Source organism: Hyperoodon ampullatus (genome assembly GCF_949752795.1).
Source record: "Hyperoodon ampullatus genome assembly, chromosome: 6".
NCBI lineage: Eukaryota > Metazoa > Chordata > Mammalia > Artiodactyla > Ziphiidae > Hyperoodon > Hyperoodon ampullatus.
Genome location: NC_136919.1, coordinates 23,365,439 through 23,391,286, shown reverse-complemented (window position 1 = coordinate 23,391,286; position 25,848 = coordinate 23,365,439). Strand labels below are relative to the sequence as shown.

General features: G+C 49.1%; 1 protein-coding gene across 2 annotated transcripts; it reads left to right on the top strand.

Moving 5' to 3' along the window:
* Window positions 1-18: 18 nt before the first annotated feature.
* On the top strand, window positions 19-25,777 carry FBXO10 (F-box protein 10; the record flags this gene model as incomplete). 2 transcript variants are annotated; one of them, XM_079706209.1, is made up of 10 exons in its annotated part: window positions 19-609; window positions 3,893-4,714; window positions 9,251-9,400; window positions 11,924-12,060; window positions 16,753-16,823; window positions 18,475-18,627; window positions 19,824-20,093; window positions 21,820-22,130; window positions 23,249-23,430; window positions 25,603-25,777. In XM_079706209.1, 10 exons carry the CDS (start codon window positions 25-27, stop codon window positions 25,775-25,777), a joined length of 2,856 nt encoding a protein of 951 aa, XP_079562335.1. The 2 variants fall into 2 exon arrangements, with proteins under 2 accessions (XP_079562335.1, XP_079562336.1); XM_079706210.1 differs by having other exon boundaries at window positions 25-609; window positions 16,753-16,857; window positions 18,464-18,627.
* Window positions 25,778-25,848: the final 71 nt, after the last annotated feature.

Below are 25,848 nucleotides of genomic sequence, written 5' to 3'. Positions count from 1 at the left end.
TCTGTGTCTGTCTCCCAGGTGACGATGGAGGCTGGCAGCCTCCCCCTGGAGCTGTGGCGCATGATCTTAGCCTACCTGCCCCTTCCCGACTTGGGCCGTTGCAGCCTAGTGTGCAGGACCTGGTATGAACTGATCCTCAGTCTTGATAGGACTCGCTGGCGGCAGCTGTATCTGGGCTACACCGAGTGCCGCCACCCCAACTGGCCCAACCAGCCTGATGTGGACCCTGAGTCTTGGAGGGAGGCCTTCAAGCAGCATTACCTTGCCTCCAAGATGTGGACCAAGAATGCCGCAATCTTGGAGACCTCTGTCTGCTTTACTCTGTTTCGCCGGAGGAGGACACGTCGTACCCTGAGTGTCGGGCCAGGCCATGAGTTTCACAGCCTAGGCAGTGCCCTGGCCATGTCCAGCCTATTTGACCGAATCCTGCTGTTCCCAGGTCTGCACGAAGAGCAAGGTGAAATTATCCTGAAGGTGCCCGTGGAGATCGTAGGCCACGGGAAGTTGGGCGAAGTGGCCCTGCTAGCCAGCATTGACCAGCAGTGCTCAACCACACGCCTGTGCAACCTCGTCTTCATGCCAGCCTGGTTCTCACCCTTCATGTTTAAGGTGGGTGTCTACCTCAGATGGGTAGCCTTTCCCGGCCTGACCCTGGGCCTTGGCCTCTTCTCAGTGGGTTTGTAACCCTTTTTTTGTTGGAATTAAAAACGAGAGAGAGTTCAGTCATTAGTCCTATAACACACTCCTCTGAGTTCTGCACCAGTTGGGAAAGAGGCACAGGGATCAGTAGAGATCAACATTCTGCTTTATTCCTGAAAAAGCTGTACTTAAAAAAATGAGCCTTGGGCTTCCCTGGTGGCGCAGTGGTTGAGAGTCCGCCTGCCGATGCAGGGGACACGGGTTCGTGCCCCGGTCTGGGAAGATCCCACATGCCGTGGAGCGGCTGGGCCCGTGAGCCATGGCCGCTGGGCCTGTGCGTCCGGAGCCTGTGCTCCGCAACGGGAGAGGCCACAACAGTGAGAGGCCCACATAACGCAAAAAAAAAAAAAAAAAAAAAAAAAAAAAATGAGCCTTGCACTGGAGGCCAGAATTGCTTTGTACTTCTTCCTTTCCAACCTGGACCAACTGGGGCCACAGGTAGAGAGCAGCCAGGTTCCGGGAGCATGCCACATGCCACACGGTGACAGAAAGCAGAGAACAGGCAGCGTTCCCAGAGAGGTGGCCAAAGAGGGGGGCTCTGCAGGCCAGTGACCTTCAGCACATTAGCCCCACTCTCCGGAGGGTCAAGGAAGGTCAGGCTTTTGCCAAGGCTGACTAGAGAGAGGGTCAGGAAATATCTGGAGAACACATTCCTTCTGGGAACAGAGCAGTTGTTTTCAAAGATAAGCATGTATTGGGACGTTGGTAGCTTCTGGCAGAACAGTCTAGAGCTAAAAGTTGTAGACTGCCAGGAGCTGCATTGCCTAGAAGCTGATTGTGATACATGGATTTTGTACCTAGTCAACAAAAATTATATTGCCACTATTCTACCAGTAACAACCAAATTGTCTCTCATGTTCGTAATGATCATTATGCCACCAGTCACTTGTGATGCACTTACTGTGTGCCAGCCACGTGCTTTACAGCCATGATTAAGATGGGTAGTGTCAGCTGGCTTTATTGATGAGCAAATGGAGCCTCAACAAGGGTCTCAGACTTTGTAAGGGACAGAGGTAGGGTCCAAAGCCTGTAATCATAAGATAGGTGACTTTCCATCTGTGGCCTCATTTGATCCCCACAACAAACAGTTGTGGTAGACAGAGTAGGTGTGTCCCCATTTTGCAGATGAGGGACACTGAGGCTCAGAGATGCTGAGTAACTTTCTCAAGTGTATAATTAGTGAGGTTAGAACTCAAGTCCAGGCCTTTGAGTCTAACCACTTTTGAAATTACATTGTTCTGCATTCCCTGGAAGCTTAAAAGGCTGTTTGCTACTTAGAACATTTCAGAAGAACCGATGGAGTCCTTCTGTGCTCATCTGCAGATCTGGAAGAACGGTTCGTTTCCATACCTTCCACATTTCATAGTCATCTATTCTTCAGCCTCCACTTCCCCCTCACAAGTGCAGCTGCAGATCCTCAAGGGGTGGGTCCTGGCCGTAGACTTCTTTGTAGCCCAGCCCACCATCTGGCTTAGTGCTTGGCATATATTAGTGCTCAGTCCACGCTTGTCTTTTAACTAAAAGCAGGACAGGGAGCTAGGATGACCTTGCCTGCAAAATGCCGAAGCCAGGGTGACTTCACAGCTTTTTTTATGATTTCTGAGGAGAACCCTAGCAATGGCTCTGCGTCTCTAGAGAGCCGGGGTTTTTCTACAGAGAGGACCAAGTAAGAGAAAATAGACTTAAATTGCAGCAAGAAAAAGTGAGGTTAGCCATAGGGAAGAACTAGAGAGGTTAAGGGGAGTTAAGTTCTGGGACAAGCTCTCAAGGGAGGTCACTGCTAGAGAATGTAAAATTGTCCAGGGATTACTAAATGGGATCATGAGACACTACTACCTCATTTTATGGTTCAAGTACATCTCATGGAGCTTGGCGTGGAATCCAGAAGCAGTTCTTCTTCAGGAATGCAGAGTGGCTGGGCTTCTCCGTCAGGCCTGGAGGGCTAAGAGTCTCAGGTGGGCTGTTCTGTAGGGCCGAGCAGTACCCCCACCCCAGAGAACTCTCTGCTCTCCATGTCCCTTGACCCCAGATGATAACAGCTGGCTTTTCTCACGTGCCAACTTTGTGCATGGCTCCGTGCCTGGTGCTTTGTTAGTTCGTGAACCCTGTGTTGCAGACAGAGAAACTGAGGCTTAGAGAAGTGATGTGTTTATCCAAGATAACACACCTGGAAGAGGCAGAGCTGGGAGCTGGGCCCTGAAGCTGGACCCCAGAGCCCACACTCTTAGCCACTGCTCAGGGCACTCACCCGGTCACGGCAGTACACCTTGTCCCCCTCTTTAGGGACATGGCCTGCTGTCTCCTGCCGTAGTTCTGCACCAGCACCAGTTCCCACACAGGCTTTCCCAGCACCTGTGTCTGGGCCTCCCACTGCTGGCCCAGCCCCAGCAGAGCTCAGCCCCTCCTGGCCCACCCTGGCCTCTGTCAGCCCTCCGGCTTTGCCCAGCTCTGTCCTGAGTCCACACTCCAGACTGGCCTATATGGTGAACCTCAGGGCTGCAGGCTCAGGTGGAGGCAGGCTCGCAGGGCCAAGGGAGGATTCGAATGAAGGGATAGTGCTTTGGAAGGAGAGACCTGGTGGGACACAGTCTCCATGTAACCGAGACACCACATGGGACCCTCACCCATCAGAGGGCTTGGTAAAGTTGGGCTCACATCCCAGCCAGTTCCTGTGTTTGTGAGAATCCAAAGCTCTCCCCCATCATTTCTCCCTTGAGCCACCGTCTCCTGGTTCATCTCCAGTATTAACGAGGCGATTCCATTTCACGCAGCATCCCTCTGAGCATTCAGCATCATCCCCCTTCTCCATGTTACCCCCACCACCACCAAACTCTTTATTCTCACTGAGTGCTTCATGAGCACTGGTGGAATTTACTTGAGATCTGAGGGTTTGGGGAAAGGCCCTGCTCCAGAAAGTGAACTTTTCTGCCATTATCCGTTTCCACTGTTGTCCCCTGCCCTTTGGGATTGGAAGGAGGGAAGGGCAGGCAGCTCCAAATGATCTTCCTTCTGATGCACAGCAGCTCCTGGTCCCTCCTGGGGCTGGCAAGACCCTTGCCCTGTGGGGAGGGGAACATGACCAGCAGGACAGATGGCCTTTCCAGGTGCCATCCCCTTACAGAACAGTTAGAGCTCTGACTAGCAAAACAGATCTGATCCCTGTTACACCCACTTTCTCTCTTTTGTTCCCCAGACAACTGCAGGTCACGTCCAGTTTGACAACTGCAACTTTGAGAATGGACACATCCTTGTCCATGGCCCAGGCACCTGCCAAGTGAAGTTTTGCACCTTCAAAAACACCCATGTCTTTCTGCACAATGTGCCCCTGTGTGTCCTAGAAAACTGTGAATTCGTGGGCAGTGAAAACAACTCTGTGACTGTTGAGGGCCACCCATCCGCAGAAAACAACTGGGCCTACACGCATCTCTTAGGGCTTATCAGGTCCTCTCCCGGCGTGCTCCCAACAGAGGACTCTGACTCTTTAATGTCCTTGGACCTGGAAAGCAGGGACCAGGCCTGGAGCCCAAGAACCTGTGGCATTGTCATTGAGGGTAGCCAGAGCCCTACCAGCCCAGCAACTGGCTCTCCCAAGGCTGGCTCACAGGAGGCAGAGGTGGGCAGTGATGGGGAAAGGGTGGCCTGGACCCCAGACAGCAGCGATGGAGGCCTGAGTCCCAGCGGTGAGGATGAGGATGAGGACCAGCTCACGTACAGACTGTCCTACCAAGTGCAGGGACCGCAGCCGGTCCTGGGGGGCTCCTTATTGGGCCCACCACTGCCGGGAGCATCCATCCAGCTGCCCAGCTGCCTGGTGCTGAACTCACTACACCAGGAGCTGCAGAAGGACAGGGAGGCCATGGCGCTGGCCAGCTCTGTGCAGGGCTGCCTCATTCGCAAGTGCCTGTTCCGGGACGGGAAGGGAGGCGTCTTCGTTTGCTCTTATGGCCGAGCCAAGATGGAAGGAAACATCTTCCGGAACCTGACTTATGCGGTGCAATGTATACATAATAGCAAGGTGCGATGTATACATAATAACAAGGTGCTGTCATAAGGCTTACTGTACAGACCTCGCTGGGTCACAAGGAACATGATTTTTGATTGGTGAGAGGGCTTCAGTGGCTGTACGCAGGAGGGCTTGGATGGTGCTAGTATGCATTTTTTTTAAAAATCATCTTTTAAGCTTATAACACACACTTGCCTCATGTCCATCATCTGATTTGGATGAGGCAGAAACTATTCTTCCCATTTTACGGAAGAGGAAATAGGCCTAGGGATGAAGGTGACTCACTCAGGATCACACAGCAGGTTAGGGGCCAAACAGAATGGGGACTAGAACCCAGGTCTTCCGCCTCCTTTCTCTATGTTATGCTGCTTCTCAAATATGTCACCCAACTCCTAGTAGAAGGAGCAAGGGCTCTTTAGCTTGGATGCAAGATAATTTTGGGAGACGTGATCGCTGCCTGTGATCCAAACTGTGGGTAGTTGAGAAGGCTTCCCAGATGAGATGTCTAAGCTGAGTAGGATGAGGAGAGGAGAACCAAGGAAAATGGGCTGCGTGTGGTGAAAAGGAGGTGCACAGTGAGGGTTCGGGCAGCAGACATCCTTTGCTGGGGCCTGGATGTGAGGCCGAGTTCAGCAGTGTGGTGTGGGGACCATTGGAAAATGAGCAGGGGAGGTAAGCAGAATCCACCTTGCCCAGGGCCTAGAAAGCCCTGTTGAGATGTATGGACTTCATACTAAGAATGGGTCATCCTGCTTTGCATGCCATCAGTGCCTTGTACCTGCAACCCCCTCAGGCACCACAGGACAGTAACAGCTCAGGATGGGAAAGGCTTCTAAAAGGAAAGACATGGCCTTTTAGAAGGAAACATGGCATAGCTCCTAGGTTTGAGTCTCACCTCTCCTCTAATTCACTGTGAACGTTACCTTCCTCTCGTGTGAAATGGAAACACTGCCCCACTTCTTCGACTGGGGGTTTGTGAGGATCCAGTACCATAATATTGGCAAAAGCACTTAGAAAACTGAAGGGCATTGTACAGATGTCACATGTGAGTCTTGCAGGCCTCTGAAGGCTTCTAGAATGGTTAATAGCAATTGCATCTTAATTGTATTTTACCCATTTCCAAAGAGGATTTCAGGTGGTGTTACCCTGAAAACAATATAAAACTGTGCTATGAACAGAGAATAAAAGATAAAGGTCAAATAAAAGGGGTGGGTGACAGCTTTGCTCTCAGGGGGACCACGATGAAAGGATCTGGAGTGAGCCCTCAAGGAGGGCTTTCCTCCTTTCATAGTTATTAAGAGTGTGGCTTCTGAGTCCAATTCTGGCTCTGCCCCTTATTAGCTATATGCTCTTTGGACTAATGATACTACCTCCTCCAAGGTGTGGTGAGGATTGATTGAGGTCATATATATGCATATATATATAAGGTGTTTAGCAATGTGTCTGGTGCATAGCAAGTACTCCATAAATGTGTTTGGTGTTTTTTTTTTTAAGACTTAAAAAAAAACTTTCCCGGAGGAGTGGTGCCTGGCCAAGCTGTCTAGGAAGACTAGGAGTTGGTAGGGTGAAGGTGTGAGGCAAAGGAGGCATGCGGGAAGGCCCAGCCATAGGACACAGGACACTCAGGGAGTCGCAAGTAACCTCAACAGCCAGAGCGTGAGGTGAGGGCTAGTCAGCAAGAGTCAGTCAGCTCAGGGGCAGGTGTCTCGTCAGAGAGATGGGAGTTGTCTTGAGGGCAGTGGGAACACACTGAAAGATTTTAAGCAGAGAATTGTGGTCAGATCCGCATTTGGAAAGCTCCTTCTGTCAGCTTTGTGTGGAATGGAGTGGAGGGGAACAAGACTGGGACACAATCAGTGCGGGGCAGTGGATAATTAGGGTCCATACGTGGAGAGGAGGAACAGGGCAGTCCGGAGAGGTGACGAGGAGAACCTCGGGAGGGGAGTGGTCAGGGTTACGTGGCCTAGGTTTCTGGTGTGAGTGGCTGAGGCAAAGGCAGGAACTGAGAAGCCGAGAAGGTTAGAATGTGGAGAAAGAGATGCTGAGTGCGGTTCTGGGCACGTTGAGTTTGGAGCATCAGTGACATCAGGCAGAGGTGCCATCTGGTTACGTGGGGCTGGAGCTTTGAAGAGAGATGTGCCCTGACGTGCAGACTTGGGAGCAGGTGGTGATTGGAGTCATGGACAAGGAGAGACAAAAAGTTAAATAGCTTTCGTTGTAGCCCTCTGGAACTGTTGCCCCCAGGGAACTTGTGGCAGGAATCGTGCAGCCAACTGTTCCTAGTGAGTCTCCAAAAAGGAACCTGAAAAGCTGATTTTGGCTGGCTTTTGACTAAAACAACCCATGGTGTCTCATGAGTATGCAGCTTCGGGAACACATACATCAAATGGCATTAATACAAGTGGGGAGCTGTGGGCGGGAGTGCCGGCTTACTGAGCTGGTCCCTGTGGCCAGGAGCAAGGCCTTGATCCAGTGGCCAGAGGGCAGCCGCCCTACCTCTGCCCTCCAGAACATTCCTGAGAGGGTAGAGGCTGGCAGAGGGAATGAAGAAAAGTATCACTGACCATGATTTTTTTTTCTTGCTTCTTTGGGTATCTGGTAATTTTTAGTTGGAAGTGAGGTATCTTGTGTAGACGGTGGAGACAGAGGTAGATGGTGTTTACGTGTGGGAATGGACATGCCTCTTCTGTGACGCTTGGATTTTGTTGTTACGATTACCTTCAGTGAACCACAGGCTCCTGATTCCTCCTGCATTACTTTGGCTAGTTTGCCAGTGGACTTTTCTGTTTTAGCTCTTCCCTTTGCATCTGCTCCTCCGTGCTCTTGCCCCTCCCAGCAGCAGGCCACTGCCATGGCTCTGGCTGGCCAGCCTGGTGGCACAGTGGGTGGTAGGGAGCCTCTCGTGTCCACATTTATCCTTAGTCTTGGGAAGGTGCTGTGTCGGTGGATTTAGGACCTTGGCACTAGGCCCTTTTCAGTGGTCCTGTCTCACCCCCCAGCACTAGGGGGCTCTAATGATCGAGGCCCAAGATATTTTCCTCCCACCTCCCTGAGGGGTAAAGGGTTTATTGTTTTTCTGTTCCCTCCCTTGAGAGCCACAGGGTTTGCTGCCCTTCCCCCAGCTGCTTAAGGCTTGTTCTTCTGGACAGTTAGGGGAGAAAAATCCAGGAGGGGCTTAGTGCTTTTCCCACAGTGGCTGTACTTCCCCCAAGCGCCCACCAGGAGGGAGGCTGTCTCCCGTCTCTCGTCCTGCCCTCAGTCTTTCTCCATGAGCACCTGACGAGGTCCATGGAGAAGTGAATAGATGCAGCTGCTCCCGGGACTTCTGTGCTCTCACTAGTTCACAGCTGGCCTTTAACAATTCATGGAAACGGTTAGCTGAACTCTTCTTACTGGCCAGTATGGCATCTGTGTCTTTTCAGACAAACAAGTACTCACGTCTCGTGTCCTTGAAGGTGCCTATTTCCCTTAGATTCCAGGCTAGTTGGTTGTCCTGCAACCTTAGCTCGCTGATGGATTCAAGAAAGGTTATGTTTTTGTATCTTCTTGCTGTAAGTGTGGGAGCAATGCTCTTTCCAACTTTCCCCATTCTAAGCAGAAAGCTTCTCCTTGAAATTGTACTTCCATTATACTTTACCCCTCCCAGAGTTTTATTCTAATGTAATACAGTGTTTATTGTTAGTACACAATTTACCTTAACGTAGTACATTTCATTGTTAATACAGTGTTTATTGTTGGTACACAATTTACCTTAACGTAGTACATTTCATTGTTAATACATAGTTGTTTAAAACAATATGTATTCTAGATTTTTAGAATTGCTAAAAAGAGAATGTAAGTGGCAGTGCATCCCCTTAATAAGCTGTTTACTGAGTTATGGTACCTTGTTTTAAAGAGGCTTCTTTATCTTACACCAACACTTGAAATTGTCTCTTAGCTTGGAGTTCCATTGGTTTTTCCACCCCAGGATAATAATACAGCAAGAGAGATGCAAAGCGGGCAAGAATGGGTATTTGTCTTAAAAGTGGAAAGCAAAAGGGAAGGTGGGAGAGGACAGCCTACGAGGTACTTTACCTTCAGGTGCTTCCTCAGGCAGGTGAAGTTCAGCAAAGGTGCATGTGGAAGTGGTGGATCTGGCACTGGATTCCATTCAAAGTAGCTGTGCCCTTGGCCCCCGAGAAATCTTCATGTAACTGCACTGCATGTAGAGTTTGCAGACCACTAAATCCCACCTTCTCCAAGCGTCCTTTCCATGCCGTCATCCAGTTATTTATCCTGCTCAGAGGCTGTGAATGTGGAGCTCAGGGCCAAGCTTCCATCCAGATTTTAGTAAAGAACTGGCGTGAGGTTGGTCCAGTGCCTGTAGGGCAAAGTCAGGAAGGACACGGAAATGGCTCAGTCCTCAGGAGCACACGGAGGAGAGTGGCTGGTCTGGCATCAGGTAGAACTGCACGGACCAGATGGGAAGGAAGACTCAGGTATTCCCCAAGCAGTTTTTTAAAATACCTTTGTGACAGGAAAATGAATGGCTCTCTCTTCTCTGCCTAGATCATCATGCTCAGGAACCACATTCACCACTGCAGAGCGTCAGGCATCTTTCTTCGCTTGGAGGGCGGAGGCCTGATCGCCGGCAACAACATTTATGACAACGCGGAGGCCGGCGTAGACATCCGGAAAAAGTCCAACCCTCTCATTTTGGTACTTCCTCCATCTTCTTGCCCTTTCAGGGTGGCTCTTGGTGCTCAGAAACCTTTTCTGAGGATGTTAAAGCAAATGTTGCCATCTTGAATTTCTGTTGCTTCCTGTTTGCAGGTAGTTCCTGCCCTTTTCTCTGTGTGTCCTTGTGACTCTGGGTCTCTTTCTCCATGTATTGAGAGTGACTTTGCATAAGTCACGTACGTCCCTGCAGTCTCCCCTAGCAAGGAGGAGGACTGGATAGACAGGGAAATTCACAGGGCCTTCCCTCCCTCAGCCCTGATATGCTCTTGTGGGCTTTCAGTTCGATAAGAATAAAGATATGTCTGCCATGAAAGACGCTTGGATCAAAAATAAAACACCAGATTAGTTCATTCTTTACTATTAAAAGGACACGTAGGATATTTATTCTGAAGATTACTTGTTTCGTGGATATCGTGAGGCCGTAGTGAGTTTGATCTTAGCCAGTGTGAAAACCACTTAAAATCCTAGAATATGAGACCAGTGACATGAAAGACCTGCCCCATAGTTTTGCTCCAGCCTTCTCTGAGAGACAGGTTTCCCAGAAATTGAGAAACATAATGGACTTTTATGGGCTTGGAAAAATAATATCCATCCTATACATAGTGCTTATTATATGCCAGATACTGTTCTAAGCACTTGGTATATATTTATTTAATCATGGTTTAACTCTTACACAACCCTGTGAGATAGAATTATTATTATTCCCATTTCATAGGTGAAGACACGGAGGCACAAAGACGCTAGGGACCTTGCCCTAAATCACACATCTAGTGCTAGAGCTGGCCTTTGAATCCAGGCAGTCTGACTCAGGGTGGATGTTCTTAACCCAGTATATCTAGACTGCCCTTGCAAATGCAGAGAAAGGCAAGTTCTTAACTATATTTCAAGAGACATGCCTGGCCAGTGTCCTCTGCCAGCCCCTTCCTCTCACTCTTTCTGCCATGCAACTGATGTTTGATGCATGGCCTTGGCTTAGGAAATTATTGCCACTGTTGCCAGAGAGATGAGAGGAGTTTGCCTTCCCAGGGATGGGGGGACAGGACAGTTTAGCAGGTGGAGGGGGAAGGGAGTGTTACCTGCCTTTGTGAAACAGTGCAGGATAGAAATACCATTGCTTACACCTCTCTCCCTGTGCTTTTCAACCCTGTGAGGGACTTCTGTAGGCAGCAGTTACCCTGGTGAGTCTGCCAAATCCTTCAGGGGAAAATCTGAAAAGTGAGTAAGAATAGGAGAGCTTGCAGCATGAAACACTTTAAAGCAAACTAGAACTTTGTTTCCATGAAATCATTTTGGAAGAGAAACAGCTAGCTTTCTGGTTTAAATATAGGATTGTATTTAGGCTGTAAATTAGCAATTAGAGTGAAACAATTTTATTATAATTTATTATAACCTAAAATTTTCATCACTGTCCAAAATCAACTAATTGACTGGGAAACAGAAAAACTAGGTTTCAGATCCGGCCCTGCCACAAACATACTATATGACCCTGGGCCAGTTTCCCCGTTTGCATGGTATGAAAATCTCCAAGGGTCCTTGTAGCTCGTACACCTGGTGACCTCATGCCTCATGGGACACCTAAACTCCCTGGGGCTGTACCTTCCACAGGTCCCCCCCGAATGAGAAGGGAAGACTAGAAGCCAGTGACCCACTCCTTCCCTGGGTGGCCTCTTGGGATTGCGCTTAGCCAAAGTTCCCATGTACTGGGGCACTGCCCCCTTTCTGAGAGGTGGGCGCCCTGGGCCCTGGGGTGACATGGCCTAGCCAATGATCGTGTGTTTTGGGGACTCTTTGGAGGCTCAGAAATTTTCAGTAGTGTGCATTGCAGATGAAGGGCAGGAGCCCTCAGCAGTAAGTGCCAGCATAACTACATCCCAAGAGTCTGGGTGGGGAAGACTCCTCTCTTGGGACTCTCCCTCATAGGTGTCAACGTGTGCACCTGTGCAGAGAGGGCAGGGCCGCGTCCATTCACTTTGTTTTTTTTTTTGTTGTTTCTTTTTTTAAATTTTTATTTATTTGTTTTTATTTTTTTACTTTTTGGCTACGTTGGGTCTTTGTTGCTGCGCATGGGCTTTCTCTAGTTGCGGCAAGTGGGGGCTACTCTATATTGCGGTGCGCAGGCTTCTCACTGTGGTGGCCTCTCTTGTGGAGCACAGGCTCTGGGTGCACAGGCTTCAGTAGTTGTGGCACACAGGCTCAGTAGTTGTGGCTCGTGGGCTCTAGAGCACAGGCTCAGTAGCTGTGGTGCATGGGCTTAGTTGCTCCGCGGCATGTGGGATATTCCCTGACCAGGGCTCGAACCCATGTCCCCTGCATTGGCAGGTAGATTCTTAACCACCGCGCCACCAGGGAAGCCCATTCACTTTTGTTTTGTGCTAGGGATCTTCCAGCAGCGTGGTTTTCTCTGCTGGTTCATCCTGGCCCTGCTATGGGGCAGCAGTGAGCACTCTGCTTCTCAGTGGCGTGTCTGAGCTGCCTTCTGTGGTGTCTCATGTTCACTTGCAGTGTAACCAGATCCACCACGGCCTTCGCTCTGGCATTGTTGTCCTTGGCAGTGGGAAAGGCATCATCCGGAATAATCAAATCTTTTCAAACAAGGAGGCTGGCATTTACATCCTGTACCACGGAAATCCAGTCGTGAGGTATGTGCCACTGTACCCAGACCATCCTGCTCACCCATGGTCCCTCCTTCCTCTCTGATCTCTGTGTTTCCCTACTCTCTGTCTTTGCTTCATTTGAAACCATTTTTGTTTATGAAAACAACTGTACAGATGCAAGCAGGGAAGAGACAGACTTCACCCTTAATCCCACCTCAGTCACACAACCTTTTGTGGTATTGCATCTGTGTTCTGTGCTTTTGTGTCTGTGTTTCCTTCCAGTTAACTAGGTGGGGCCATTCTGTTCAGCAAACATTACTGAGCACTTCTAATAATGATAACAAAGGTAAACAAGGGCAGACTCCACTCCCTAGGAGCTTACTTTAGTCTGGAGGACATGTGTGCTCAGAAATAATGCTAAGATAGGAATGACAGAGATTTCAACTCACCTGACAACTCCGGTCAGTTGATTGTGGCTACCTGGGATGCTGTATTAAGATCTGGAGGCTACATCTGACCTCAGCATGAAAGCATGCCATGATCAGTCAGTGGTGTAAGCTGTAGGTGGGAGGGGCCATGGATTTGCCTTCCCATCGATCATATGGCGCAGACTGATAAATACTATCAAAGTGGTACCAAGAGAGGGTGAATCATTCTGACTAGGGGGCTGTGGAAGGCCTCATTTGGGAAGTGGCATTGGAGTTAGACTTTGAAATACAGGTAGAGCTTGGACTCTCATGGAGATGGGGAGTGGACATTCCTAGTAAAGGAAGCAGCTTGAGTAGAGCAGCAGAGCGCAGCAGATTCAGGGGTAGCACACGGCCCACTGGCGCTTGAGAAGAAGTCTGACACAAGTTGTGACATTAGTATAAAACATCTTAAATTGGGACTGTCCCTGATAATCATGGATCCTTTGGTCACTGCAGCTTGAACGTTAAGGTTTTGAGTAGAAGACCCACACAGTTATGTCTGCAGTTTACAGAAATCACTGGCATTAATGTTCAGCAAATGTATTCTGAGTTTTCCCCTGCATTAGTCCATGTGTACTTTTCCATGCTGTTGCAGCACCTTTGTATTTATCACTTTGGACAGTTTCAAAACTGTTCCATTGTTTTGATATTCCCTCATTTTTGAACCAGTCCTATTACTGTTCCTCTGGATTTTTTATTTTTATTTTTATTTTTTTTTGGCCACGCTGCTGCTGCATGGCTTGTGGGACCTATTACTGCTAGGCCTCTATTTTTTCACTGTTATAGACAGCTTACTAAAAACAATTAGTGATCACAGAGCTCTTTTTCCATCTTTTGCATTATTGCCTTAAGATAAGAGTATGGGTTTGCATGTATGCATGTCATTCATTTAACACACATTTGAGGGTTTATTCCATGTAAAGGGACAGCAGTATAAAAAGTGTGTACAAATAGCCTCTGCTCCGTGGAGCATGCAGTCTAATTCTGGAGACAGGAGCCATGAGGGAAGACTCACCAAAGCATATGCTTTATAGGTCTTCATGCAGGTGCAGAAGGAGCCCAGCCACAATTTCAGCTGAGCAAGTCAGGGCAGGGCACATGGGGCGCTGACATTTGAGTTGTGCTTGAAGGATGAGGTGGATTTTATGGCCATAGAAAAGGCATTCTGGGCCTGGGGCAGTGAAATTTGGGGTATGTCCGGGGAATATGGTGTAAAAAATGCGGTGGTATGTCTGGGCATGTGATGCCTGGGGGGGGTTGAGTAGATGATCAGCCTGCAAAGTGGGGTTGATGCTGGAGCACGGAGGACCTCGAATACCAAGTGTGGTGGGTAGAATAATGACCCTCCAGATGTATCCATTTCCTAATGCTTGGAACCTGTGCATATGCTGTCTTACAAGGCAGAAGAGACTTTGCAGATGTGACTAAGTACATTGAGATGGGGAGAGTATCCTGGGTTATGCAGGTGGGCCCAGTGTCATCGCAAGGGTCCTTAGAAGAGGGAAGCAGGAGAGTCAGAGTCAGAGAGAAGGAAATGTATCAACAGAAGCAGAGGTCAGAGTGATGAGGCCACAGGCCAGCAAAGATGGGCAGCCTCTAGAAGCTGGAAAAGACAATAAATGGATTCTTCCCTAGAGCCTCTGGAAGGAATACAGGTCTTCTGGCACCTTGATTTAGCCCCATCAGATCCATTTTGGACTTCTGGCCTCCTAAACTGAAAGATAATGAATTTGTGTTGTTCTAAGCCACTCAGTTTGTGGTAATTTGTTACATCAGCCATACACCCAGAACTGGCGGGTGCTGGTGAACTGTTGAAGTGTTTTGAGCAAGGAATATTACAACCAGATCAGTGTCTTGGGTTTTTAAAACAGTCGCTTTGAGAGAATAGGTTGTGCTTTTTTCCTTTATGTTTCTTTGTGATGGCGGATAGGGATCTGTGGGAGGGTACAGAATGAATTTCGAGATCCCTGAAGTGGCCTAGATAAGGCAAACCACAGCATATTTTTTTGCCAGTGAGTTATATAACCTGTGGTGTTTCTCTTTTTTTGCCTTGGCTGCAAGGAAGCACAGGACTCAGACTGGCTCATCTGTCGTTAATATCCCATCTTTGGTTCTTGGAACAATGATCTGTCCCCTCTTCCTACTGTTTTCTGATACCTCTTTTATCTTTGTTCTGCCCACCCTATGTACACACACATACATGTTTCTCCAAGTGGCCATGGATCCTTTCTGAAGGTAAGTGAGATTTGTATTAAAAGTATACCACTCATGCATTTGCTGCTATGGCACAGCTCTCAGAAATATGGATGAGGCCCAGGGACTACATCTGACCCTGAATTCTAGAAGCCCAGAGTAACCATCAGCTGATTAAATTGTAATCACATCAAAGCAGATACTTCAGATCTGTCTGAATAAAAACATAAGGATGTTTTTAACCTTGTTCTACTCCAAACACATAATGTAGATGCAGTTGGTATTTGACTTCCCCCAAAGGAAGTAAACCATTTGGACCCTGCCGTAGGAGATGGGAAGACTTATCAGCCAACTGCTAATCACTGGGGTTCTGTGAGGAGCCAGGCCCTGTGTTAGGCTCTGAAGAGCCAGGTGAATATTTGGATCTAAATCCTGCTGCTGCATGCATGGTAGGAAGTAGGAGGGCACCTCCTAAGAGAGGGGTCCGGTGCCCCTCCAGTAGGGAAGGAGGACACAGCATTCCTGGTAGTAAAAGTAACAAACAGCAAATGTGTATGCTCCAGGAATAACCCAGTTCTGCTAGGGTGTGGGTGTGACTGGCTCTGTATTTCCAGGCAAGAAACCAAGGTAGAGAGACCGGAGAGAAATGCATGTCCTTTAACATGCTCAGGTGTCTGGTTCTAAGGAACACATTCACGAGGCCTTGCCATGGTAGTAGGGCTGTGTGTAGCCCAGCCCGTGGGGTTTCACATATGTGTTGTCTGATGTTCTTAAAACCCTCTTTTTAAAATCTGGTTTTCTTCTTATAAGGCATGTCATTATTTTATGTTTTCATTCAGTGGATAGGCGACTGAGTTAACAGAAAATAAGCTAAAGAGTAGCTCCTGGATACAAACAGAAGACGGTAGGCTTGTTACAGGCAGAATCTGATTCAGGGACATAAATCACTCCCAGACAAGCTTAACACAGCCTCCTAGGAATTCTTGACACTACCGAGACTTTACCTGTGATCATGCACCACGATGACATTTGTTTAAAATGGTATTTATACGAATAACAAGTATTGGCAAGAATGTGGAAAAAAGGGAACACTTGTACACTGTTGGTGGAATGTAAATTGGGGCAGCCACTGTGGAAAGCAGTACGAAGGTTTCTCCAAAAACTAAAAATAGAACTACCATATGACCCAGCAATTCCATTCCTAGGTGTATATCCGAAAACAAAAACACTAATTCAAAAAGATACATGCACTCCAGTGTTCATAGTAGTATCATTCACGGTAGCCAAGATATGGAAGCAGCCTAAGTGTCCATCAGCAGAGGAGTGGATAAAGAAGATGTGGTATATAAACACAATGGAGTACTACTCAGCCATAAAAAAGAAAGAAATTTTGCATTTGCAGCAACATGGATGGACTTGGAGGGCATTATGCTAAGTGAAATAGAGAAAGACAAATACTGTATGATATCACTTATATGTGGAATCTAAAAAAATGCAACAAACTAGTGAATATATCAGAAAAGAGGCAGACTCACAGATGTAGAGAACAAGCTACTGGTTACCAGTGTTGGGTGGGGAGAGGGGCAGTATAGATGTGGGGGAGTAAGGGGTACAAACTATTAGGTATAAAATAAGCTACAAGGGTATATTGTGTAACACAGGGAATATAGCCAATATTTTATAATATCTATAAATGGAGTCTAACCTTTAAAAATCATGAATCACTATATTGTACACCTGCAACTTAGATAATATGGTACAGCAACTGTACGTCAATAAAAAATAAAATAAAATAATAAAATGGTGTTTATATGTGGATAACAGTCCAGAGAGGCTGCAGAGACATGGATATAATGATATGTGCTTCTGTGGCATAGTTGTAGGTCGTTTGGGGTCAGTGGTAACTGAAGATTGCTAACTGCCTGGCTTCTGGGGCCTGAGGAGGTGCTTCATGCCCCTGTGGACCTGAGCCATCTGGGAAGCCCACAAAAGAAGGCAGGCACCTTGGATGGGCTTTGTCTTTGATACATGACATTGGTCTGGTCTCATCTTTTGTCTTCTCCTTCCATTCTAGCCGGAACCACATTTTCAAGGGCAGTGCAGCTGGCATAGCTGTGAATGAGAATGGCAGAGGCCTCATCACAGGTAGGGGTGGGACTACCTGGATCCGCAGCCCCCAGTGACCACAGCCAAGCCAACGTCCCAGGCTTCCCACCCACCCAGTCCTTCACCTCGACAGACTGGCCTCCTTGATAGTGGCTAGCACTTGGGGATGCCGGCTCCATGCACTGGCCATGCTTATGAGGCAGGGAGAGAGCGTCTGCTCTTTGCCAGGCCTGGTGCTTACAGGATCTGAATGGATGGCTGTTTCTGACATAACACTGTCAGAAACATTCATGCCACACAAACGTTCTGAATCCCTTCTCTTGGCTTTTACGGGCTTGTGCCTGCTCTGGCAGTCCATCCCTATTTTCCCTCTGCCTGGCCAACTCCTGCTCATTCTTTGAGTCTCAGCCTAAGTGTCACTTCCTGGGAGAAGTCTGCCCTGACCTCCCATACATCTACACTCACTCTACCCAGTAGGCCTGCTCTGCAGGACATTTTACTTAATTTCTTGTGATCTGTTTAATGTCCTTCTCCTTTGCTGTATCCTATAAGGCAAGGATCAAGTCTGTCTGGTACGTCAGTGTAGCCTCAGCACAGAGCATAGCCATACCTAGGACGTTAAGGAGATTCAGTAAATATTGGGCCAGTGAATCCCCCTGACTGGATCCAGCCTTCCTTCATTTATCGGATGTCTTTTGAGCACACGCTGTATGTGGGAGCTGGGGATACAGCAGTGAACAAAACAGATGATTTCTGCTGTCAAGAACTGACATTTTAAGAGGGGGAAAAAAAGCATTTTTTTCCCCAAGGAGAGTCATATCTGAGGGTGATAAGTGCTTTACAGATAATTAAAATAAGGTGATAGAGGAACTGTGTGGGTATTTAGTATTGTATGGTCAGGGCAGGCCTTTCTGAGAAGGTGACATGTAAGCCAGAAGCTGGATGATGGGAAGGAGCCCAGGAAAAGAACGAGGATTCCACACGGGGCTACCTGTGGGAACAGACTTTGCATGCCTGAGGAGCACAGAGGTTGCTCATTTGACTGCAGTGTGGTGAGCAAAGGGCAAGGAGTATGAGATGGGGTCCCAGAGGCAGACAGGGAGGGGCCAGCCACACAAGGTCTCATGAGCCATTGCAGTCCTGTCGCAGGAGGCTGAGAGTCTGCCCTGCCACCATGCTGGGGCAGCAGTGTCCCAGGACACCCCTTCTAACTTGTGGCTCTTCAGCCCACTCACTCCCAGAGACATGGTGGAGGGGAGAGGAGAGGAAGGCTGTGGTCAGTCCAGAGCTGAGGCTGAGAAGGACAGGCTAGCGCCTTCCCAGGCGTGTGGGGGAATGGCTGGGTTCTGCTTCAGCCCTCCCAAGGACAGCCCCCCAGGACAGACAGTCCTGCCTGGCCTTGGTCCAGGGACTCTAAAGCCAGTCTGTTCTTAGTCATCAATCGTCCAGGCCGCTGGGTACAGTGGATGCTGGTGATATAGGAGACCACAAGACAGACACGAACGTTGCCCTTGAGGAAAGCAGACAGTAGACAAGTCCCTAGAAAGTCACCAGACAAGATTCGGGGTGCTGACTGCTGACGGGAAGGCCTAGGCATCCTTGTCCAGACTTGCCTTTCTATCAGCTGTCCAAGTCCTCGTTGCCAGCACTGTAGGTGACTCTTGACCCTCTTTTCTGCCTCTTCCCATAGAAAATGTCATCCGAGAGAATCAGTGGGGAGGTGTGGACATCCGCCGAGGAGGGGTCCCCATCCTCAGGAGCAACCTCATCTGCTTTGGCTATTCTGATGGTGTTGTTGTCGGGGGTGAAGGCAAAGGCCTGATAGAAGGAAACACCATCTATGGTGAGGGCGCATTCCTGGGGGCGGGGTTTGGGACCCAGCCCAGCCTGGAGGCAGGCAGCCCAGGTTCCATCTCCAGCCTGTGGGTCCTGAGAAAGTTGCCGCCTTTCCCTGGGCCTCAGAGATCTCATCTTAAAGAATAGCATCCATCTCAGGTCACAGCCACATACACCCTCACAGAAGGCACGAGGCTCTCATAAATCACCTTCTAATCCAGATTGACCCCATGGGGTCAGCAAAGCAGAGAGCTTTATCCCCCACTTAAAACAGCAAAAGGCAGTAGTGGATCTTGCATAAGGCCAGGGCCATTTAATTTCTCACACATGGACATCACATGGACATCTAACTTCTCTTATCCTTTCTTTTGATCCAGAGAACTAAAAATATAATGGGAGAAATAGGGTAATCGTAGAAGGAAAAGTGTTCTCACTCATTCTGTGATTTTGGGCAAAGCTTCCATCTTTTCTGGACTGCATCTCTAGTAATAATAATAATTATACTAACCTACATTCAGGCTCTGGACTCTTGCTAAGCCCTTTATATGCATTAGCACATCTAATCCTCATGACTACCTTCTGAGGTAGGTGCAGTTATTAAACCCATTTTATTTTATTTTATTTTTTAATTAATTTTTTGGCCACACTGCGTGGCTTACGGGATCTTAGTTCCCCAACCAGGGATTGAACCCATGCCCCCCTGCAGTGGAAGTGTGGAGTCCTAACCACTGGACCTCCAGGGAATTCCTGTAACCCCATTTTAAAGGTGAGGAAGCTGAGGCACAGAGAGGTTCAATAACCTGCTCAGTGTCACACAGCTAGGAAGTGGTAGGGCTGGAACTCAGACTGAGGCCACCTCCATCTCTGTGCAGGGAGGAGTTGGGCTGGATGAGCTCTGAGGGCCCCTTTGGCACTGTCACCGTGGGCTTGTGTGCTTCTCATCTGGAAGTGGGGCCTTGACAGTTCCCAGAGCACTTTTACACCCCATGGAATGATTGCAGTTGTGAGACTGACCTGTTATTACCCCTCTTGTATGAAGGAGAAGCCTGCAGCCAGGCCCTAAAGTGACTTGTCCGAGGCCACTTGCAAATCAGGGACTCTGTCTCCAGGCCAGCGCCTTTCCTGCTTCCCCTCTCGGGGAGGCACTGGGTTCTGCCTCGCCTGTCACTCGGCCTCAGTGACCAGCTCCTTTCACTGTCCCAGCTAATAAGGGCTGTGGTGTGTGGATGATGTCGTCCAGCCTACCCCACGTCACCAGCAACCACGTCAGCTACAATGGCCTGTATGGAGTGGCAGTGTTCAGCCAGAAGGATGGCTCCGGGGAGTCCCCTGGAGGCCACGTGGCCCAGGAGAACTTCGGCGAGGACTGGGACCCCACCCTCTGGGAGACGGAGCTGGAGAAGGATGATGACCTGCTGCGCCGGCCCATCACCGCAGCTCTGGTAGAGTCTAACAATGTTAATCACAACGGAGGTGAGTGCCCCTCCCCACAGCCCCTGCTCCAGCGCCTCTTGTGCTCTGCCTGCCCTAAGGCTCTTCTAGCCTCATCAGCCACTTCCTTCAACCACTTAGCCGGTACCCCAGCCCCCTGGACTTCACGTGCCCTCGACTTGAATCCATTCTTTTCTGTTGCCACCCACCCCACCCTGCCTTTCTCTTGCTGTTTCTCTTGCCTGAAATTCCCTTTCTCCCATCCACACGTCCCAAATAACTCGGACCTCAGAGCCCACTGCAAATTCGCCCTCACCCTCTGTCCTTCTCTCCTTTGACCTGTGCTCTCCCCAGTGGCACTTGTTAGGGGGCCTGGGATTGTACTTGTTTCTGTGGCTGTTTCATCAACTCTGACAGGCTGTGAACTTGAGGCAAAGGAACTGAATCCCACTCCTGTTGGTGCCCCCTCCCCTCAGTACCAGTCCCACACCTGGTAGACACGTTTCCAATCAATTCTGAGACACATTTTTACATCTCTGATGAGATGCACCTTACAGTTGATGGCATATCATGGTTTAATTGGCAGTGGTTTTTCTTTCTTAGAGAACACAGAAAATAAGAGTATTTAAAATCCATGTTATCTTAAACTTGATTAAAAAAATGATAGTAGGTGTTTGATGTTTATTGAATTGGAAAAAAACATTATTGTGAAGTTCATCCAACTCCACAGCTCCCAAACCTGGCTGATTATCAGAATTACTCTGGGGGGCTGATGGAGGAAGGCTTGTTAAAAAGAGGTCCCTGGGCCCTAGTGAGCTCATCCCCCTGGGAGTGGCAGAGGCAGGGAGATGGGTAGCCAGTGGCCTCAGCCCACTTACCTGGAAAATGAGTTCTGTCCCCTCCCAATTCAGGGTCTCCTCTACATGGCCATGCTGTCCAGTAGGACAAGCAAAGCCACATAAATCCACAAATACTTGATTTATTTTTGCTGTTCTCAACCAAGCCAGGAGAAGCAACAGGCAGTTGGCACCAAAAGGTTCGGGCTTGCAAGCTCACAGCGCAGACTGCTCCCCTGTGACCCCGCAGTCGGCATCCTCCCACGGCCTCCTCCCGGTGCTGCCCGTGCCTCTTACTACGGGGGAGAACTCCTGCTCACCCTGGGTCCACCTGCCATGCTGCCTCTCCCCACGCGGCTCTAAGCCTGCTGATTTTGTGCTTTTTTCTACAAACACATAGTGTCGCTAAGAAATTTCTTATTTCTTAAGAAATAAGAAAATTTCCCAGAATAGTAGGGAGGCAGATTCTAGCTCAGAATGGGAAGCAAAACAAACAACTTTCTAGCAGGTGGATCTGTCTGTCTAGAGGTGGAATGGGCAGCCTTGAGCAGGTAGTGAGCCTCCTGTCACAGGTGGTGCAGATGGGGGTAGGATGAGGCTGCTGTAGGAGGCACGCCAGCACAGGATGAGAGCCTGGGCCAGATGACCAGCTGAGCCTAAGGGATCTCGTCACATCATGTTTCCCTGGCCACTTCAATGAGGACTTGGTGCAGAAGGAACAGAGTTTCCTTGCTGGTCCTGGGTTTCCTCCTGCTCTGTCATCCAGCTTGGAAGATGCAACCCCCAAGGGCTGGTTCTGCATGTTGCTACTTCTCCTCCCCCTCCCCCTCTCCTGAGTGCACAGTTCTGGGAAGGCTTTTCCTAGTGGTATTGTCAGCAGTGACCCTGGGACCACCCTGTGCTTTCTCTGCTCCCAACCCCTCTACCCACAGCTTCAGGACTCTATGTCCAGAGTAGTGAGGTGCTGCATGTCATCACCAACGTGATCCATGCTAACGGGGACAGAGGCATCACTGTGGCCCAGAGCAGCCAGCTCACCCGTGTGGCCAACAACAGCATCTCCTGCAATCACCAGAGTGGGGTCAAGGTCAAGGCCCAGTGCAAAGTGGAGTTCCGAGGCAATGGTATCTATGACAACAGAGGCCATGGCATCATCACCAAGGGTGACAGCACTGTCATTGAAAACGACATCATTGGCAACCGGGGTAGTGGGCTGCAGCTGCTGCCCACGTCCGACACGAAGGTGTGTATGTGTGTGTGTGTGTGTGTGTGATGTGTGTGTCTATGCAGGGCATGGCCCTAGGAGAGCCCTCGTGCCCTCTCTGCTGAGAAGCAGAACCTTAAACCCTCAGCACTCTGCAAGGGTGCTGCCAAAACCCAGCCTGGGAGATGCACGGGGACTTCACGCAAGAGGGGACGTGGGAACTGGGCCCTGAAGGATGAACAGGGGTACTGGCAGGAAGCCGGGGCGGGGGTGCCACCCAAGGTATCTTCGTGGTCTTCAGTTCAAGATCAGGGCTATTTTAGCTCTCTTCTCCTAACAGAATAATCTCACACAGGACCCGGTATGCAGTAGGTGCTTAATGGAGAGGAGTCTTGCCTCGGGGCCTTGGCACCCACTGTTCCCTGTATACCCGGAGTACCCTTCTCTCCCCTTTTCCTACCTACCAAGTCCTACAGCTTGGCTCTCCCTTTCTTCTGGAAGCCCTTCCTGACCCCCCCAGGCTGTTTGAGGTGCCCTGTTTTTTGTACTTCTAAGGTGCTTATGCCCACCCTTCACAGGGCACTTCCCACGGTGCTCTGCGTCTGTTCCTTCGCCTGTTTTTCTTCCCCACAGGACCTTGAGCCCCGAGCTCCGTTTTTACACAAAGCACTGAGCTGGGTGCTAGGGTTTCAGTGTTGAGCCAGACAAACCCATTCCCTGCCCTTGTGAAGTTACAGTCGCAAAGCCTCTTTTCGGCTTTGTGACGTCATGAGTCAGTGACTTCAGCAAGGAGTAAGGAATCCCTCGGCTTTGCATCCGAGCACTGTGCGAGCAGAGGAGGGGACGAGGGCTCGCTGTTGCCTCAGTTGGGTCGCCAGTGGCTCACACCCCATCTGCTGGGTCTTTGCACATTGTTCCTTCTTCCTGGAACAACTCTCCTCTGCTCTGTACCTGATAAACTCCTACCCATCACCTCCTCCAGAAAGCCTTTCCTGGTTCTCTGGTCTCGATAGCCTTTCCCTGAGCTCGCATGGCTCAATGCTGACCTACCTAGCATGCTCTTACCCCTCAGTTTTATAGCTGGTGTTTCACTTACCTGGCTCCCCTACCAGTCTAGGAGTCCCTGAGGTGTGACAAACTCTGGCTACCTCTCCCAGGTAATAAAGAACCGGATCCATTCATTCCGGGCCTACGGCATTGCCGTGCAGGGCCATGCCAAGGCTCTGCTGCAGGAGAACACCGTCTTCCAGGGCAAGACCAACAAGACCATCTTTCAGCAGATCTCAAACAACCAAGAATGCATCATGCAGAACAACAAGTTCTTGGTCTTCAAGAAAAAGTAAGTGCATGGGGTTGCCTAAACCAATCTTCTAGAACCACAGTGAGGTCACTGGGGAAGCCAGGCTCAGAGACTGCAGCTACCCTTGCTCCCTAGTCCTGCTAGCTTTCGGCTCTGGTCAGGTAAAGGCCTGTGCTTGGGTTTTGTGTCAGGCCTGGGCTGAGGACCTGAGCCTGACTCCCTAGGAGGGAATAAGCTTTAAAATAGTCAGGGGTATGTGGTTTCAAATCTCACCTCTGCCAGTTACTGGCTGTGTGACCTTGGGCAAGTTACTCAACATCTCTGAGCCTTAGTAAAATCCAGTTAATAATGTCTGCTTTGTAGCACCAGTTTAAATAAGATCATGTGACCTAGCAGCATATCTGAGGTATCACACAAGTGTTCATTGCTGTGGTCGCTGTTGCCCCTTGTTTCTCGTATTTCTGCCTCAGTATATAGTTGCTTCACACTCACCTTCCCCAAACCCTTGTCCTTCCCTGTTCCTCATTTTGATGACATCACCATCCATTCTGTTCCAGCAGCAAAACCTCTGCCTCTCCTTCTCCCTGACACTGTAGTTCAGTCAGCTACCAGGTTCTCTTGATTCTGCTTCTAAAATGTTCTTGTACCTGGCACCTCCTCTTCCCAACTGCTGCCACCCTTGTTCGGGTCAGCACCCCTCACCCTGACCCATGGCCCCCTGTTCCCATTACCGCTGTTTCAGTTGTTTATGGATGGACTCCATTCCGGTTGGTTGATACTTTGCCATACTGGTTGCAAAAATAATAATAATTAGTAATTATTATTGATACCATTGTTGTTGGTATCACTCCTGCACTGTTAATCCTTCTGTCCTGTTGCAGCAGCTTCCTGCCTGGTCCCCCTGCGCTTGGGCTACCCCCCCAACCTGCAGGCTGTCCTCTGCATCCTGCCAGAGTAATCTTTCTAAATCAGCTCTGGCCACATCACATGCATGGTCAGAAACCCTGGATGGAGCCTCTTTTTCTATAGTAATGATCTCTACTCTGTTTTTTTATTACACACTTTCTCAGTAACAAATATTTTTTGAGGAAACCCCCTCAGTATGTATATTTATATAGTCATAACTTATAAAGTATGATATAAGTAGAAATTCTAATATTATCTTCCCAAATCCCAGCAGATCATATTGTAGACTCCCTGGGGTCCACTTCCTCCTTCAGCTTTGGAGACCCCAGGGTACAGGGTACAGCCCAGACCTGTTGGCCTGGCATTGTCCCCTGTGTACTGTCTGCTCCTAATTTCCTCTCTTTTCATCACTTCTTCTCAGGAGCTCACTCTGCTGCCAAACGCAAATGCTTGCAGATCTTTGAACATAGTCCCAGGCTTTTACTCACCCCACAGTAGCCAGCCTCTGACTCTACCCATACCTTTACAGTCCCACTTGTAATATTATTATCATAAAAATACGTAAAAGCCAATGTTGCTGGCTTAAGCAATTTAGGATTTGATATGTGTAAGAGGCGATCCCTTGTAATTCAGGACAGGTTCCTTGTAACTTAGGACAGAAAGCCCTAATCAAAACATCACTACCATTTGATTTTCCCCAACCCTTCGTAATCTCCACAAGAGCTCGAGGGACTGGAAATCCACCAACTTCTGTCCCCTATACATCTGCACTTTCCAGAATGTCATATAAAAGAAATAACACAGTGTGCAGTCTTTTGAGTCTGGCTTCTTAACACTTAGCCCAGTGTATTCCAGATTCATCTGTGGCATCTGTCATTCATTTTTGTCGCTGAGTGGTGTTCTGTTGTATGGAGGTACCACACGGTTTATCTGTTCATCAGCTGAAGCATATTTAGGTGGTTTCTAATTTTTTGGTGACTGTGAATAAAGCTTGCATGACATTTACAGTCATACAGGTGGGGAAAAAAAGGGGGCTGGGGGAAGCAAGCCACTGGTCTTATCTGGATCCTTGTTTAAAGATGGGGAAATAGAGGACAAGAGGGAACCTCTCCAAGGTTACATGTAGATCTGAAGGTAGAGCTAAAACTAGAATTAGTTGTGCACATGTTCCACCTCCTTTTGCTATCACTTAACTAGGGAGATGCAACCTATACCCAGATTTAAACAAAGCCAAAGGTAAGTTTGCAGGGCATTCAGCAAACGCTCTAGACTCCCAAAGGGTTCACTCTAATTTTGCACCTCCAGGTCTGATACGTGGCGCCTGGCGAACCCACCAGCACGGCCTCACCTTGAAAACTCTCTCCGAGGCCCCTCTGCTGCCCACAGTGGGCAGAAGGTGACAGCCATGGCAACCAGGATCACAGCCCATGTGGAAGGTGGTTACCACAGCAAACGCAGCATCTTCTGCACCATCCTGTAAGAATGGAGAGCCACGGAGTGGGGCAGCTGGGGGCTGCCCTCAGACTCCGAGAAGGAAGCACATACCCTGCT